This window comes from Protopterus annectens, chromosome 3.part1 (genome assembly GCF_019279795.1).
Source record: "Protopterus annectens isolate FY-2018-M chromosome 3.part1, PAN1.0, whole genome shotgun sequence".
In the NCBI taxonomy this organism is placed as follows: domain Eukaryota; kingdom Metazoa; phylum Chordata; order Ceratodontiformes; family Protopteridae; genus Protopterus; species Protopterus annectens.
The window spans coordinates 951,734,215-951,751,160 of record NC_056732.1 but is presented as its reverse complement, the minus strand read 5'-3'; the positions used below and the strand labels follow the sequence as shown (position 1 = coordinate 951,751,160).

The 16,946-nt window shown below is 40.7% G+C and overlaps 1 protein-coding gene across 1 annotated transcript in view; it reads left to right on the top strand.

The window, feature by feature from the left end:
• The window catches only part of RTTN (rotatin), a 3,641,098-nt gene that overhangs the window by 250,412 nt on the left and 3,373,740 nt on the right, over positions 1-16,946 (top strand). The window contains exon 4 of the mRNA XM_044067142.1: positions 309-325. Within this exon, the coding sequence (XP_043923077.1) occupies positions 309-325 (17 nt within the window). The remainder of the gene's footprint in view (positions 1-308; positions 326-16,946) is intronic.

Sequence of the window (16,946 nt, the reverse complement as noted above, 5' to 3'; positions counted from 1 at the left end):
TAGGTATTATAGGGTGCCTGAAGCTCATAAGTATCTTTTTAAGAGTCCTAGGGCAGACCCAGAAACTGTTTCTCAGGGGCCTAAAGGTGTTAAGGCTTCTGTCGTTAAAAATCCTGTTCCTCCAGATAAAGAGGCAAGGGCTTTGGATAGATGGGGAAAGAAAGTGTATACTTCTTCCACTTTAGCCATGAGGGCTTTGAATTGCCAGTTTCACATGTTGAAATACCAAAATTATCTCCTTTCACAATTAAAGTCTAAGGTAGATGCTCTGGCGGAAGGTATTGAGTGTAAAGAGTTGCAAGATTTAGTTCATGTTTCTGAACAGGTGGGTAAGCATTCCTTGCAATGTGGTTTTGATGCTGTACAGGCCTCTTCGAGGGTGGCTGCCACTGGTTCTGTTCTTCGCAGGCACGCCTGGCTGAGGGATCAGAATTTAGCTGAGCATGTTAAGACAAGGATTTTAGATGCTCCTTTACAATCTGATGTGTTGTTTGGTTCTCCTGTTGAAGCAGTTTTAAAGAAAATGGAAGACAAGGCTAAGTCTATGCAGACTGTTAAAGATTTTTTGCAGGTTCAGCCTCCGAAGTTTAGTAGAAATTGGCCTACCAAGGGGTGGACATATCCTTCTTATGATTCCCAGTCTAGGGGTAGGTCTAGACGTGGTAGGGGCAGAGCTCAAGGTTCTTTTAGGCCTAGAACAGGGAGTTCACCTGCTCAGTCTTCTGGTGAGGGCAGGGGTCAGTCCTTTCGTAAACAGACCCAATGACCTGCCTTTTCAGCTGCCAGAGCCTTCTCGCCTGGCAGCACCTTTGGGGGGAAAGTTGGCACTTTTCAAAGAAAATTGGAGTTTGATTACCCAAGACAAATGGGTATTGGATATTATACACCACGGTTACAGGTTTTATTTCCATACCTTGCCTCCTTTCAAAGGCATGCCAGACGTTCCTCCTCAACAAAGAATAGAGGCTTACAAGCAAATTTCTCTGTTGCTCCAAATAGGGGCCATACAGCCAGTTCCTATGCCAGAAAGGGGCCTAGGATTTTATTCTCGCCTGTTCCTAGTACCAAAAAGGGGAACATGTGGAGACCAATTTTGGATTTATCTATCCTCAACACTTATCTGGACATTCCCAAGTTCAAAATGTTGACGTTACAACAGCTTTTACCTCTGCTGGGCAAAGATCACTGGATGGTAACTTTGGATCTCAAGGAGGCTTACCTTCATGTTCCTATCAGACTAAGTTGCAGGAAGTATCTGCTGAGCTGGGAATTCTCACTATCAGTTCTCTGCATTGCCCTTTGGCTTATCTACTGCGCCCAGAGTATTCACGAAAGTTCTGGCTCCAGTGATAGCTTTCTTCAGACTGAGAGGTATACAGATTTATCCTTACTTGGACGATTGCCTGATTCTGGCTCAAGGAAAGGACGAGCTTCTTCAGCATTTGGAATATGTGATAGCAGTGCTAAGATGCCTGGGGTATTCTGTGAACTAAATAAAGTCCAGTCTAGTACCCTCTCAAGACATGTGCTTTCTGGGTGTGAGACTGAATACAGCAACCCAGATGGCCTTTTGACCCCGGACAAACAAAAGAATCTTTCCCTTTACTCGTCAACTATCTCATCAGTCCGGGCTGACTGCAAGGACAGTCCTTCAAGCCTTAGGGTTCATGGCATCTTGTATTCTGGTGCTTCCCAATGCCAAACTGCACATGAGGAAGCTGCAATGGTATCTCAAAAATGTATGGACACAGCACTGCCAGGATCTGGACACTGTCATTCAAATAATACCTTGCATTCAAAAGGAATTTTTGTGGTGGGCTCAGGAATGTCACCTAAACAAGGGACTCTCTGTGACCCGGCCAGAGACGAGTCAGATTCTAACGACAGATGCCTCAGACACAGCTTGGGGAGCTCATCTGAATGGAAAGTGGATACAAGACAAGTGGCCTGCCAGACTACAACATCTACATATCAATATGAAGGAGATGTTAGCAGTCCAGTTTGCATTAATGGCTTTCAAGGATTTACTTCTTCCAGGGCAGGTGTTGATTCTAACAGACAACACCACTGTCATGTGGTACATCAACAAGCAAGGGGGAACACATTCTTATCCTCTATGCAGGCAAGCAATGATTTTGTGGGAGACTGCGCTAAGTTTGCAACTAAATCTTCAAGCAAGGTTTCTGCCGGAGCACAGAACTCCTTAGCAGATGTGTTAAGCAGGCAAATCATGGATCCCCACGAGTGGAAATTGGATCCTCATGTATTTCGGAAATTGACAGTGTCATGGGGAACTCCAGACATAGATCTGTTCGCTTCTCCACTAAACCACCAGCTGCCAAAGTTTTGCACGAAAAGGTTTCATCACACAGCTTGGAAAGTGGATGCTCTGTCTTTCAGTTGGAAAAATCTTCATGTGTATGCCTTTCCACCTCTGCCTCTCCTCCCAAAGGTGCTCCTAAAGGTCAGACAAGACAAACCAAGGATGATTTTAATAGCTCCAGATTGGCCTCGGCAGCACTGGTACCCATTACTGAGGAGTCTGGTAAGGAAGCCTCCATGGCCTTTACCTTTGATTCCACACCTGTTGTCTCAGAAGGACGGTCATCTACTCAATGTCAAGCTTCACTCTCTTCTTCTAACAGCCTGGCATATTCTGTTTTGAACCACAGCAGGTCTCAACTTCCTCAACAAGTTTTGAATGTGATTATGGAAGCCAGAAGACCTAGTACAAGGAAAGTGTACGCAGAAAATGGAAGAGATTTTTATTTTGGAGTGCAGCAAAGGATTTGGATGTTTCTGAGCCTAATTTGAGTGTGGCTCTTCAATATCTTACTGAGTTATTGGACAAAGGTTTGTCTTTCTCTTCCATTAAGATTCATGCTGCAGCAATTTCAGCTCACTATGATTGTGACCCACCATTGTTTTCTCATCCTTTGTTCAAGCAATTTCTTAGAGGGGCAAAGAATATAAGACCCCCACGTAGAGCTCCTACTCCTGCTTGGGACCTCAATTTTGTGTTGGAGAAACTCACTCTACAACCTTTTGAGCCTGCAGCTACTGCTGAATTGAAATATTTGTCATGGAAGACTGCTTTTTTGTTGGCCATTACCTCTGCAAGAAGGGTTTCTGAATTGCAGGCCCTTATGGCGGTTGAGCCTTTCTTGATTTTCCATAGGATAGGGTATCTTTACGCACTAATCCTTCCTTTATGCCTAAAGTGGTTTCTAGTGTGGCTTTAAACCAAACTATTCATTTGCCTACTTTTTATGCAAATCCCCAAAATAAGGGGGAAAAGATTTTGCACACTTTAGATGTACACAGGCAGTTGCGTTATTATTTAAGCAGGACTAAGGATTTTAGGCAGTCTCAGCAGTTGTTTGTTTCTTTTGCTTTGAGTTCTCAGGGCAAGCCTGTGTCAAAACAAACTATTTCTAAGTGGATTGGGTTTTGCATTGCTTTCTGTTATTCCCATCATGGCAAGGAGATTCCAGCTGGGATTAGGCCTCATTCCACTAGGGCTACTGCCACTTCAACAGCATTTCTAAGGGGGGTGGCAACTAAGGATATTTTGGAGGCAGCTACTTGGAGTTCAGTGCATACTTTCTCTAAGCATTACCACCTTCCTCTCTACTCTAAATCTAGGGCTGGTTTTGCCACTGCTATTTTACAGGGCATGTTGGCAGCTCCTGCTTCTTTATGATTTGCCATCCTCCCTTACCTCTGCTTTGGGATTCTACCCAAGTGTAAGGACTGCAGCAATGTGAGATGAAGAACATAGTACAGTTTTGTACCTACCATAAATGTAGATGTTCGAAGATCCACATTGCTGCAGTCCAATTTACCCTCCCTCCTTCCCCTCTGTGTTTAGGGGTGGTTGTGTGGGTTGGGTTGTACTTTGGTAAATTTGTATATATTGTACATATATTTGGTGCAGGGGTGTTGGGTGTGTTGTTGTTTTTTGGTTTTGGCCTTACCTTTTTAGGGTCTTCTGACATCTGGGGCAAGAAAAGACTGAGGATATGACGTCGGTCATGCGATTTGTACCCTGACGTCGTGACGCCAGACTAATGCGCCTTGACCGACGTCAGCCTTATACTTTGGTATTCGGGCCGACCGAGGACAGCGGACTACCCAAGTGTAAGGACTGCAGCAATGTGGATCTTCGAACATCTACATTTATGGTAGGTACAAAACTGTACTTTTTTTACATTAAAAAGTGAAATTTATTCTTTTTGCATAGCTTGTTGATACACTGTTACTACAGAAGTGAATGCTAATACATTGCCTAGTTGGACTTCTAAGATACTAATAGTTCCTTGAGTCTGAGATTCAAATGATGTCATTTTGAGATTCACATTGGTAAGAGGATTTTTAAATATCTGAGACGAAAACAGTGTGTGGCAGTAAAAAGAGTAGTTAAAATGCTGAAATATTTGATTAGGAGTTTACTCTGGTACAAATGCTCACCATTATATGTGTATTTCAAGTTGAATATAGTTTGTGACTCTAGGATATTAAATTGAAAGAACTTGCAAATTAGCTTTATGTCCCCCTGTTTTCTGTGAATAAGTGTTTTATGTGATAAGTCCTGATGTTGTGTTGGAGAGAGAACTTATTGTTAATATTCAGCCCTTTTTAGGCCTTTACAGCATGATATGTTAGTCATTCTCCAGGAAAATATCTCTGTTCTAGGAGGACAGTGTGTCAGCTGAATTGCTTGAGTTATGACAAAACAACTAACCTGTCTTTGCTGTAAAAGCCTTTAAGGGTTAAATATTACTTGTTTTTGGCCATCATTACAACAGTATGATGGATTAACCTTTTGTTTGCATCATGTCCTGCTGGAAAGAGGCAGAGCATTTTGACTGTGCATCTTACTCTGTATGCATTGATCAGTGCTTTATGTTGGATTTTAAATCAAATTGGATATATTAGTACAGTAAACTCTCAGTTAACCAGCACCCATGGGGATTGGTAGATGCCGTATATCTGTAGTTTCTGGTTGCTTGAGAGTTGCTATTAAAAACAGGTCTGACTAATACTGTACCCGTATACTATCTGTTTGGTTTGATTTGTTCTTTGGAATAAATTCCCTTTCTCCCCAACCTAGCCTCCTTTTTAAAACTCTATAAAAATGTAAGGTATGTTTCTCCGGGGGGGGGGGGGATGACGACAGAATATGCAACACATGAAAATTGTACTGTTTCCTCGTTTTTTTTTTTTTTTCTGGTTGCTTGAGTTCCAGTTAACTGAGAGTTTACTGTAGAGTCTGATGTCAAATTCTATGATGGCATGATGTCCTCCCCAGAGTGTGTGTGACCATTTCTGTATATACTGCCATGACTAGGACGTTGATAGTTATTGACCTAGTATAATTTAAGAATTGAGTAAAGACCTCATTTGGCCACTCTTCTGGATATTTCTGGTCTTTGATGGAGATGGGACACTTTTTTTGTGTTCTGATTTTACCTGTATAAGCTGAGAAGGGTTGTATTGCACTTGTATGCATTATCTACAGGTAGTCACAGCCTCTCAGATGTCTCACTAATGATCATGGGAGGACTCTACCAGCTAGACAGCCTACAAACAGAAGTGTATAATTTAACCAGAATATTATTAAGTTATGTACTGTAATTGTGAGTACTTCATTACTGATACCCTTCTTGATCAATGTAGTATTAATAATGAATGGGAAGTATCCTACCAAAGATACTGTACATCTGGCTGTCAAACCAAACCTGGGTGCCTTCCCTTTTTGCCATATATCTGTCATATGCTGAAATAGAATAAGAGCTAAGTGGTACATAAGGGATGTACAGGCAAAAAAAAAAATCTCAGAATTGTCTTGCCACCAGCCTTAACAGCAATCCTGTGGTTAAGTCTGGTCTGTCAGCCATCTGGCTTGTGCCAGCTTAGATTATCTTGGGCTGATAAGTATTTCCCTTGGGAACCCTTCCTCTTTCTTTAATTTTGTGAAAAGTATATTCTCTTGCTCATGTGAACAAGAGGAGAAAATGTGACCGTGGGAAGCAGATTCCTTACAGGGGTAGTAATCTTAAATGTTTATTTTGCTTTTGATCCAGTCACATCTATAAAGTGTACTATATAACAATCTTTTGTTCCTAAAACCTTTACAAGCTGATTGTCCTCTCTAAAAACTACTGTGAGAACCAAAAGTCAGAAGAACTCATGCAGGGTAGGATAGCCTCTGAGGTGTCCTAGTCAGACATCACTCTCCAGCTGAAAAAAATCAAATCTAATGGTTCTGTTGTCCACTTGGTTCTAGACATCTTTGCTGCAGTTCTTGATAACTCCTCAGACTATTTGGATTCCCTAGATGCTTCCACTGTCATGTCCTAGTCAGAGGCCAACAAGGTGCATCCACTTAGCATGCCCAGCCTGACTGATCAGATGTCCACCACAGCTTGGAAGGAGAAACCATAGATTATCACTTCTGAGGGATCTGAGGATATTCCTTAGATTTTAAGAAGTCCCAGTCACCCTTCACCCTTATTGATATATATCGGGTGTGATCATCTCTGTTTAGTTCATGCTGAGAAAAAAATATCCTGCTTTTTCCAAGTTCTCACAGAAAGAGTGGTTTGATTTTTTTTTCTCATGGGCTGTGTAAGGTCATCATGTCACTAAAGCCCTTTAAATTATTCTCTTTTGCTTCCACTTCTTACTCTCCTTGCAAGAAAGTTAGAGACTGCTCTAGGATGAAGCATCAGAATCAGACTATGAAGTAGATTCTAATGCTTACTCTTCCAGAATCAATTCTCTCATTTATTTGAAATCTAAGGAACATGACACAGTCTTCGGATTCTCTCTTAAAGAGACTTAGCTTTGGTGACATGGTCCTAAAAATAATGCAGCACTTCCACTGGGCATCAAGGCAAGTGCCAGGTGTACACATGAGGTGCTATGACCTGTTATATGTGGGTGTTCTAAACATTCAGCCATACCACCAGTGTTGGAAGCAGTACAAGACACTTTTGTCACAGCACGCATAAATCCATAATGTCAGGTCTCCTGCTCCCAACAAACCAGAAGGATTTTACAATGCAAAAGAGGCCTACGAATTTCTGTATTAAAAATCCATCATCTGACACTGCTGTAATTTCTGTGGAGTCTGATAAACCTACCAAGCTTCTGTTTTCATCAAATTTATTGCCTAATGACAAAGATAGAAGGGCTAGCCTAAGCTATATAGGCTTCAGCCTATACAGAATACAACAGCCGACCAGCTTCCAAAGCTTTTAGTGCACCTTCTACATGTCCAAACAGTTAGTCATGTTGAGCTGACTAAAGTTCAGATTTGGGCTCCATGCCCTTCAGAGCTTTCTTTCTTCTGAAGATTGACAGTTTGCTAATGCTATTCCATTCCTGAGCAGGTAAATTCCCATCCGGGAAAAAGCCTTCCAATCTACTCTTTATGTAAAACTTGTTTAACTATACCAGGATAAAGCATTTTCAGTGATTGTCCATTGACTTTTGTTCACTTAAACAGAAGTTTTATTTTTTTACTTTTGTGGTAAAAAGTTGTTAAAACTAACTTTAAACTATTTTTTTCTGTGGTAAAAGTTATGTTGTTTTTACTTTTAGTGTCTAGGGTAAGTGTTTAAAGTTCTTTAAATAGGGAAAATGTTATATTTTGTAACTTACCTGTTTTACCAATTGTTGCTGCCGGGCTTTCCCAGGAATCGGGCACCCTTTTTGGCTTAACCATGAAAAAACCTACTAGTCCTGCACTTCTATCTTCTTCCAGCCACATTATGAAAAAGATTGTTAAGCTTTTGCCACTGCAGCAAGGTGATAAAATGTCTCTGCCACAGGTGGGTGACTGCTGTGGCCAAAACTGATTCTTCAGACCACTCCTCTTTTTCCTTAGGCAGAGCTGGAGTCCTTCCTACAGCACCATGGACCAGGGGTTAGACATGTCCTTTGTGGCTCTTGGAGTGTCCCGTGGTGGACAAAGAAGAAGCGCTTATGTTGGTCCTGGGAGAAGGGCCAGGGAATGTCACTCTGCTTAGCCAGACAGCTGTGCCCATCCCTAAGAAGGTTTTTTGCTGACAAAAGTAGGCTTGTTTCTTCAGATATGCTTAACAGAAATAAAAACCATGTCTTCTCCCTTCTCAGTAATCCTGAACAGGAGTAATTTGTTGGACCTAGTTTGGGGTTTAGTGCAGGATCTTCATCCTTTGTACATGACCGTTTCTGATAAAAAAAATATTTATAAGTTCGACTAGGATAGAGCCTATTTTCAGCAGAGGTCCGGGGAGAAACGCTGCAGATGCATGTCTTTGGAAAGTGGGCAGATTTGGAGTACCCGGAGGAACCCAACACGAATGCAGGGAGGACATGCAGATAAAATGGATTCTTCATTTTTCTGAAGAGATTGAAGAGTCTAAACCTCAGACTTGTTCTGAAAAGTACACATTATGTGCTGTCAACACAAAATTCTGAATCAGATTTTGAGGAGAGTGTTGCTTAGGCCAGTACTTTTGAAGGATTCTCTTCTTCTGAAACGATCAGTTGCTTCATTGGGAAAGTAGTGATGTTACTCAGTCCTTCAGGGAGTAGTATGGTGTGTTATAAGTGAATTTTCCGGAATCTGCTTCTGTTCTGTCTGTGTTGGATGATGTTTTTATCACAGTATCCAGTTTTTCTGACCCCCAGCCTTCTGCCCCCAATAAAAGAAATAGACTTTATAAAATGCCTCAGTCTTTTATGTTTTTATGCACTCACCTCAGATCTGACCCAGCAGCTATTGCTTTAGGGAATTTGGCTTGATTCTAAACGTATGTTTAATAATAATCCCTGGCCTTCTGACAAGGATGGGAAAGCTTTTGATAAATTTGAGAAAAAAGGTGTCTTCTTCTGCAGTGCTTGTTTTTAGAATTCTTAACTATCAAACTCTTGTGTTAACGTTTATGCTTTCTGTCTTGTGAGAATGTGAAGAATATTATGGCATCTGTTTCCTCTTGTGAGTGGGAACTTGCTTTGTGCAGCTTCGTGTCCTAAGTGTCTCAAGTGACTACTACTGCTTGAAATGTGCGTTTGATTGTCTGGATGTGTTCACAAAACCTCCCGGGAGGATGTCAAAAATGAGATCTTGAATTCTCACATGGATAGAGAACTAGTTTTTGGTTTCTCTTCTGTAGAGGTCATTATAAAGTGTGAAGAGAGAGGAAAACTGATTCAAGGAATACTGCAGATTTTTCAGCCTTAGTTCCCTAAGTTTGTCAAGGGATTCAATGTTCCCTCCATAATATTCTTTATATATTTATTTATTTTATTTTACATTTGTTTATCGGGATAGTCCGACTGGATATATGTCCATTTTCTGCAGAGGCCCGGGGAGAAAAGCTCCACAAAGACAAACTTACATAGATTGCACAGAAGTTAGCAAACAGTTATAAAAACAAAGTGATTATATACAATGGGTTAGTAGTGTTCCCTAGTAGGGACTCACAATTGTCATGGACAGACAGTTAAAAGTAAGAGACATCAGACTGGAAGCAGAGCTTGATGATGTAGTTACAAGTTATGATAATTGCAGAATATGCTTTTAGTTTATAACTTAATCAGGGTTGGTACATGGGCATAGCCAATTCACTTTTAGATACTGTTTGAGGTTTTTTTTTTTGAGGATTGTAGAGTTATATAGTTTGGCAATGAATTCCAGGTTTTGCCAATGAAGTTGGCAAACAGGGATTCACCAGCAGAGATATTAGCTTTGTGGATTTGGACCAGTAGTTTATCGGCTGACTGTAGGGATCTTAGATTGCTATATGGCTTAATAATATTTTTAAGTGAGGGGGTATCCTCAGGGTGGTACAAAATTTTGTGCGCTATTAAGAGTTGATTGAATTGAATTAAGCTGGGCAGTTCTAGCCACTCTAGTTGTTTAAGGTTCTGGCAGTGGTGGGTTCTATAGGTGGAGCCAGTGGCGAATCTGGAAATATGATTGTAGCTATGGGACAGCTTACCTAGTTTGGATTTGTTGAGGTTTGAGAGTACAGGCGAGGCATATAAGAGAGTAGAGAGTAGGTATGATCGGGCGATTGCAGTCCTAGCCAGTGGGGTTAAAAATGTCTTGTTTCTATACAGTGATCCAAGCTTCTTCTTGATGGTCTGTATGGTTTTGTTGACCTGTAGGTCAAATTTGAGATTGTCTATGATAACCCCTAGCAGTTTGGTGTGATTATCTGGGGAAATAGTGGTACCATTGTTATATGTGACAGAAAATGAAAGTGTGGCGGATCTACTAGTGGGAGAGAAGAGTAGAAGTTTAGTTTTATTGGGGTTCAGAAGTAGGCGTTGATTGGTGAGCCAGTTCTCAATAGTGTTAAATGTATTTTGGGTTAAGATTTGCAAGTCAGATGGAGAGGTGACTGAGCAGATGAGAGTGGAATCATCTGCGTATTGGATGCAGGTGGCTTTAGGGATATCAGTGTGGAGGTTGTGATAAAAATAGAGAAGAGTAGTGGACCTAGTATGGACCCTTGAGGGACACCAAGTGTGAGAGGTAAGTGGCTGGAAAGTTTGCCCTGCCATAGTACTGCCTGCTGTCTACCAGTCAGGTAGGACTGGAACCACTGGATAGCAGGCTTGTTGAGGGAAATAGATTTTAGTGAAAGAATGAGAAGTTCATGGTTGACCATATCGGAGGCTTTTGAATAGGTCAAGAAAGAGGGCAGAGGTTAGCCTATTGTCATTCCTGTTTTGGTTTATGGCAGTAGTAAAGGAAAGGAGGGCTAAGGTGGTGCTGTGGTATGGCCTGAAACCATGCTGGGAGTCGGATAGTAAGTTATTCTGTGAAAGGTATTGCATTAGTTGCTTGTGTAAAACTTTTCCCATTATTTTGGCTAGTGGGGAAAGAATGGCAATGGGTCTGTAGCTGGATATGTCTGAGAAGCTACCACCTTTATGGAGTGGGATGACGTGAGATATTTTCCAGAGGGAGGGGATAGCATTTTCGGATAAGGTCCTGTTGATGAGGATAGATATGGGATATGCAATGGCATCTGCAGCTATTTGCAGGTACTCTGCTAGGAGGAGGTCAGCAGGGAGGGTGGTAGGTTTTAGATTGTTTAGAAGTGTTTTAATAAAACTAGTGGATATTGGTTGGAAGCCAAATTCTAGGTGATTATTAGGTAGATTAGGCATGTGGTTTAAGTTAGAGGGGGTTAGTTGATTTGTAGGGATTGGATTGTTTCGGTGAAAAAGTTATTAAAGGCGCTAGCTATTGTCTCTGGGGAACTATGGGTGTAGTTAGCCGGGGTTGGGGTGGTGGAGTGACCTGGACAAAGTAGTTGATTTAAGCCTGCCCAGAACTTTTGAGGGTTGTTGTGGTGTTTTTGTAGGAGATTTTGGTAGAAGCTTTTTTTATCCAGTAAAATAGATTTTTTGTATCATTCCTGAGTTGACGATATTTTAGATGGTCAAGTGGGGCTTTGGTTGTTCTCCAGCTGGCCCAGGCTCTGTTTCTAGTTTTGATTTTTGCTTTGGTATCTTTTGTGAGCCATGTTGCTGTATTTGATCTAGTTTTTATTGTACGTACTGGAGCATGGGAATTAAGGATACTTAGGAATTTAGTGTTAAAGTGATCTATGGCCTCCTCTAATGTTAGATTTTTTAGTTTTGACCAGTCAACTGCTTTTAATTCATTTTGGAATATAGCAGCATCAAAGTTTTTCCTGTGTCTAAATGTTTTATATTTGGGCTGGTGAGGGTTTCCTGCCTTATGTTTTATGATATAGGTTAGACAATGGTCACTGAGGTCATCAGGGAGAGTACCAGCTGTGTACAGCTGGGGTTGGTTATTAACTAGGATCCAGTCTAGAATACAGTCCTTGTTGGTTGGTTTGTTTATCCTAGTGGGAGAGGTTATGGTCTGTTTAAACCCAGATAAGTTTATATGAGTGTGGGGGGGGGGGGGTCAGAGGAGTAGGGGTGCCAGTCGGTGTTAAAATCACCAAGAACTATGGTTTCTTGGGGATAGGTAGTGGATAACCAGTAAAGGAAATCTTCTAGGGTATTTAGGTTGTTGTCTGGTGGAATGTATGCACAGACGATGTTCAAGTGTTTGTTTTGGTTAATCTGTAGCTTGGTTATGAGGAGTTCCGCGTTATTGAATTGGGGAGGTTGAATGGTGTCTCTATTAACAGTTAGAGTATTTTTGTAAAGGACTGCTATCCCACCTCCGTTCCTTGTAGCACGGTCTAACCGGTGAATATTGTATCCTGGAGGTCGTATCTCATTGTGAGTAGTACTGGGTTTTAGCCAGGTTTCTGTAAGACACATAATATCTGGGGAGTGGGTTGATAGGAGGGCGTGTAGGTTGGGAATCTTATTGTTAATACTTTTAATATTTAGGTGAAATGCTAGGAGGGAACTAGTGGGAGTATTCATGGGTAGCTTAACAGTGGGGGTTGTGGTAGGGGAGTGGAGGTTATTGGGTGTGGGTGAGCCAGGGTTGGGATGAATGTCTCCATGTGTTATAAGGTTATAGTGACAGGATATTTTGAGCTTTAGGAGTTTGTTTATAAGCTTTATATAGTCTTTGTCTTTAGGATTATGTTTTGTGGCTGTACAGGGGTGGTATTTTATAGAGGGTGGTATATTCGGTGTGCAGGGGAAGGTAAAGTGTTTGGTGTTATGTGTAAAGTCGTGGGTGTCTGTTTGACCATTTGGGTAGTGAATACCATGGTCAAGTGTTTGTTCATAGGCAGTGAGATGGTAAAATAGAAACAGTATAGGCATTTGGGTAATTAGTGGTTTTTTTTTTGCTTGTTTGCATTTTGATAGGAGGCAAGCCAAATTTGATGGCTGACTGTGCTAACAGGGTGTGGAAGAATGAGAGAGAAAAAAATGGGTTAAGGGGGCAGGGTTGCTCAATGATGTGTGAGGTGCTGATTGGTACTTAGCAGGAGGGGAGTGGCAAGGGAGTGGCAACGTCTGGTTTAAATTTAGCACTAGTGGGGGCGGGTGAGATTTGGGGGCAAGGAGAGGAGCGGAGCGAGTCGAGCGCAGTGGGGCTAACACTGACTCTGAGAGTTACCTTGGGCTTTTGGTTTGGTTTGTATGATTGTATGTAAGCAGTGTTTTTGGCTGTACTTTAATTTGTTTTATTCTTTTTTTTAATTTTACACCAATTTTCAGGCTAATTTTAATTGGATCCTAGGGGTAAACTAGCAAATGTAGTCAATAAGGAGGGAGCGAAATTACTTTACCAAATTAAAAAGTAAATGCTTGGAATTGGAACACTGTGTGAGTGTAAGGTTGATTCAAAGTAGTATAGCCCAATCTAGTGGCAATTGGCTAGATCCCTTCACTGTTGTTGTGTATACACCATTAAGCCTTAACAGTTTACAAAAACTAAATTGTAGTTCACCTATTACATTTGAAAAGCTGGAGGGAGTCAGGTTCTTGCTTCCCAGAGGTTTTACTTAGTTAAGATAGCCAGCTACAGTGGAGAAGGTAGAAATTGCTTTATGCAGTGAATTCCAGGTTGGGGGGGGGGGGTCATTCAGGAAAGAAACCCGTGCAAACTGTTACAAGTGGAAAGCTGGAGGGAGTCAGGTTCTTGCTTCCCAGAGGTTTTACTTAGTTAAGATAGCCAGCTTCAGTGGAGAAGGTAGAAATTGCTTTATGCAGTGAATCCCAGGTGGGGGGGGGGGTCACTCAGGAAAGAAACCCATGCAAACTATTACAATTGAAAAGCTGGAGGGAGTCAGGTTCTTGCTTCCCAGAGGTTTTACTTAGTTAAGATAGCCAGCTTCAGTGGAGAACATAGAAGATGCTTTGTGCAGTGAATCCCAGGTGGGGGGGGGGGTCACTCAGGAAAGAAACCCATGCAAACTGTTACAATTGAAAAGGTGGAGGGAGTCAGGTTCTTGCTTCCCAGAGGTTTTACTTAGTTAAGATAGCCAGCTTCAGTGGAGAAGGTAGAAATTGCTTTATGCAGTGAATCCTTTTTGGGTGGGGGGGTCACTCAGGAAAGAAATCCGTGCAAAGTATTACAGTTGAAAAGCTGGAGGGAGTCAGGTTCTTGCTTCCCAGAGGTTTTACGTAGTTAAGATAGTCAACTTCAGTGGGGAAGATAGAAATTGCTTTATGCAGTGAATCCCAGGTGTGTGTGTGGGGGGTCACTCAGGAAAGAAATCTGCGCAAATTACTGTGCAGGCACAACAGAGGGGTAGGGAAGGTACAACAGCTACAGGATGAAATGAATGTCATTCATTTATAAAGCAGAATAAACAGTCCCAGCAAGCTACTGAAAAGCTAATGTTTCAAAATGTGTAAAAAGCAGTTACAGGGAGGTTCCAAAAAGAAAACAGGAACACCTCAGAACAAAGGACAGTCTAATGAATCTGAATGATGATGTTTAAGACCCCCCCAGCAGTCCTTTAATGCTTCCATAAAATCTGAGCCTCCATTTGTACACAGCGAAAATATTCAGAAAAAGTACATATTCGAATAGTTTTCTTCATTTCACAAGTTCCCACCCTCGCCACCAAAAGAAATCTGTGGTCAAAGGCCAACTAGTTAGGGCGGCGAGGATGATTACATTAAATGAGGAATTTGAACGGGAATGTGAACTTTTATACCATATGTTTGTTAATAGAGGTTACCCAGGGTATTCCTAGATGAAATTTTTCAAGAAGTAATTGATAAAAGAAGAAATGGAATATATAAAGCAATTCTGGACACTGATTCTGTTATGAGTACAACAGTTGTGACAAATGACTTTGAGTGATTGTACCCTTGACATTAACCCTCATACTGTTAGAGAAGTTGAACAAGTAGGGGATAACATTGACACCACTGACAGGAACTTTACCATTGCCTTTACCTTTACCTTTTGCCCAGAAGTGGTAGACATTTGTAATATAGTGAGAAAATATTGGTACTGCTTGGCAATGGATAAAGACCTTTCAAGAATTTTGAAAGTTGGCCCTATAGTAACTTATAGAAGGGGCACAAACATGAAAAAATTACTTGAAACGAAACCTAGAATTATGAAATGTAAAAGGGGCACAAAGAAATGCGGAACATGTAAGTACTGCAGTTATATAGAAACATCAGATATGTTTACTATTAGAAAAGAAAGTTTTTTTTTATAAAGGAATCATTTAATTGCAATTCTAGAGCCATAGTTTATTTGGCACAGTGTACACAATGCACGTCGTTTTACGTGGGTAAAACAGAGAGGCGGTTACGTGATAGGATCTATGAACACCTCTATGCCATAATAAGGAATAAAAGTGAAAATGCCCTTGCTAGGCACTGTGCAGAATATTCAGGCCATGCATTCAAGTTCATGGTTATTAGTCAAACTAAAAATTGTTTGACAGAAAATAATTTAATGAATGAAAATTATTTAAAGTTGGAGTTAGAAAAAAACGAACTAAGCTGGCAATTACGGTTGGCAGCATGCAGAGAACCAGGATTGAACGAACTGTGTTCAATCGCGTGCATTTTAAAGATCAAAAGTTTGTTAAGGTAAATTTAATAACATTTTAAACCAAAAATTTGAGGAATAAAGCTTTTTATATTGTAATATATTTGATTATAGTATTACCTACATAATTGACTTTATGATGGTGAATAAAATGTTTAAAACAATCACCTTGTTAGAAAACGGACATTGAGTCCGCAAACTGTTTAAAATTTAGAGTAGTTTAGTACTATAAATAGTTGAGATAGCGCTGTAAAGCTATTTTTAAAATGAGTGGTTTTAAATATGGTTTTATATTGTTGTATGTTTAACTAACGATATGATGACTGTGACTTTAAAGATGGTGAAGGAAAGCAATAATTAAGTTGATGCACTTGTGCTTAATTGTTTGAAACCATGCTTAAATATCCAGTCTGTTTAATGTTAGCTGTGTCTGAAGAAGTCTGGATATTTATCCAGACGAAAAACGCTTGCAGCGTTTCACATTTTATTTGTTCTTGGAGCTTTTATCTGTTTGTGCTTTGCAGAACTTTATATTTGCCCAACTGTTGCAGGATATACTGTGTTAATAAACGCTTTGGAAGCAAGTCAGTCCTCGAGCTTGCTGTATCAGCGTTTTTTTTGTTACAAGAATCTGAATGATGATGTTTAAGACCCCCCCCCCAGCAGTCCTTTAATGCTTCCATAAAATCTGAGCCTCCATTTGTCTCTTTGACAACAGATTGTTTCAGACAGATAGGTTCTGAGAGTAATCCCTCAAGGTTAAAGATGGCAGTGGGAGTCTCTCCCTCCTTTTAGGAGATTCCTCTTCACTCACCAGATTATACTATTCTTTTCCCTCATGTCATTCAGCATATGCTTGCCCGGAGGGTGATAGAAGCTACCCCTATTCCTCAGGAGAGGGGGTTTATTCCAGGATGTTTCTGGTGAGAAAGTAAGATTCTTGGAGATCAGTTCTGGGTCTTTTTTTTTTTTAATCAGTCAGTGATGGTTACCAAGTTTAAAATAGTCTCTTCACAATTTATTACCCCTTATTTTCCATTTGGGTTTTCTGGTGACCTTTGATTAAAAAATGCATATCATGACATTCCTATAGATCCAGATTTCAGATGTTTCTCATGGTTTTCTGTGTCTGGATCATGCTGTTAGTTACATTACCCTTTGGTCTATCTTCTGTTTCAAGTGTGTTCACAAATTGTTTAGCTCTTGTGATAGCCTATTGTAGACCGCAAGTTGTTCCCACTTATATCCAGCATCATTCTGAAGATTCAGAAATACTCCCCAGAGATAATTTTGGTGATTCCATTTTGGTCCAAGCAACAGTGATTCTCCTTCCTCTTGGAAGTGGTCAGGGGCAATTCCCACATGCTTCCTCACAGGCAGGAGTTAATCATATAAGATTCGGGGTGTTTGATACATTCTGACTTCAGACATCACTGACTGCCTGAATGGTAGAATTTTAATACCTTTTAGGTAC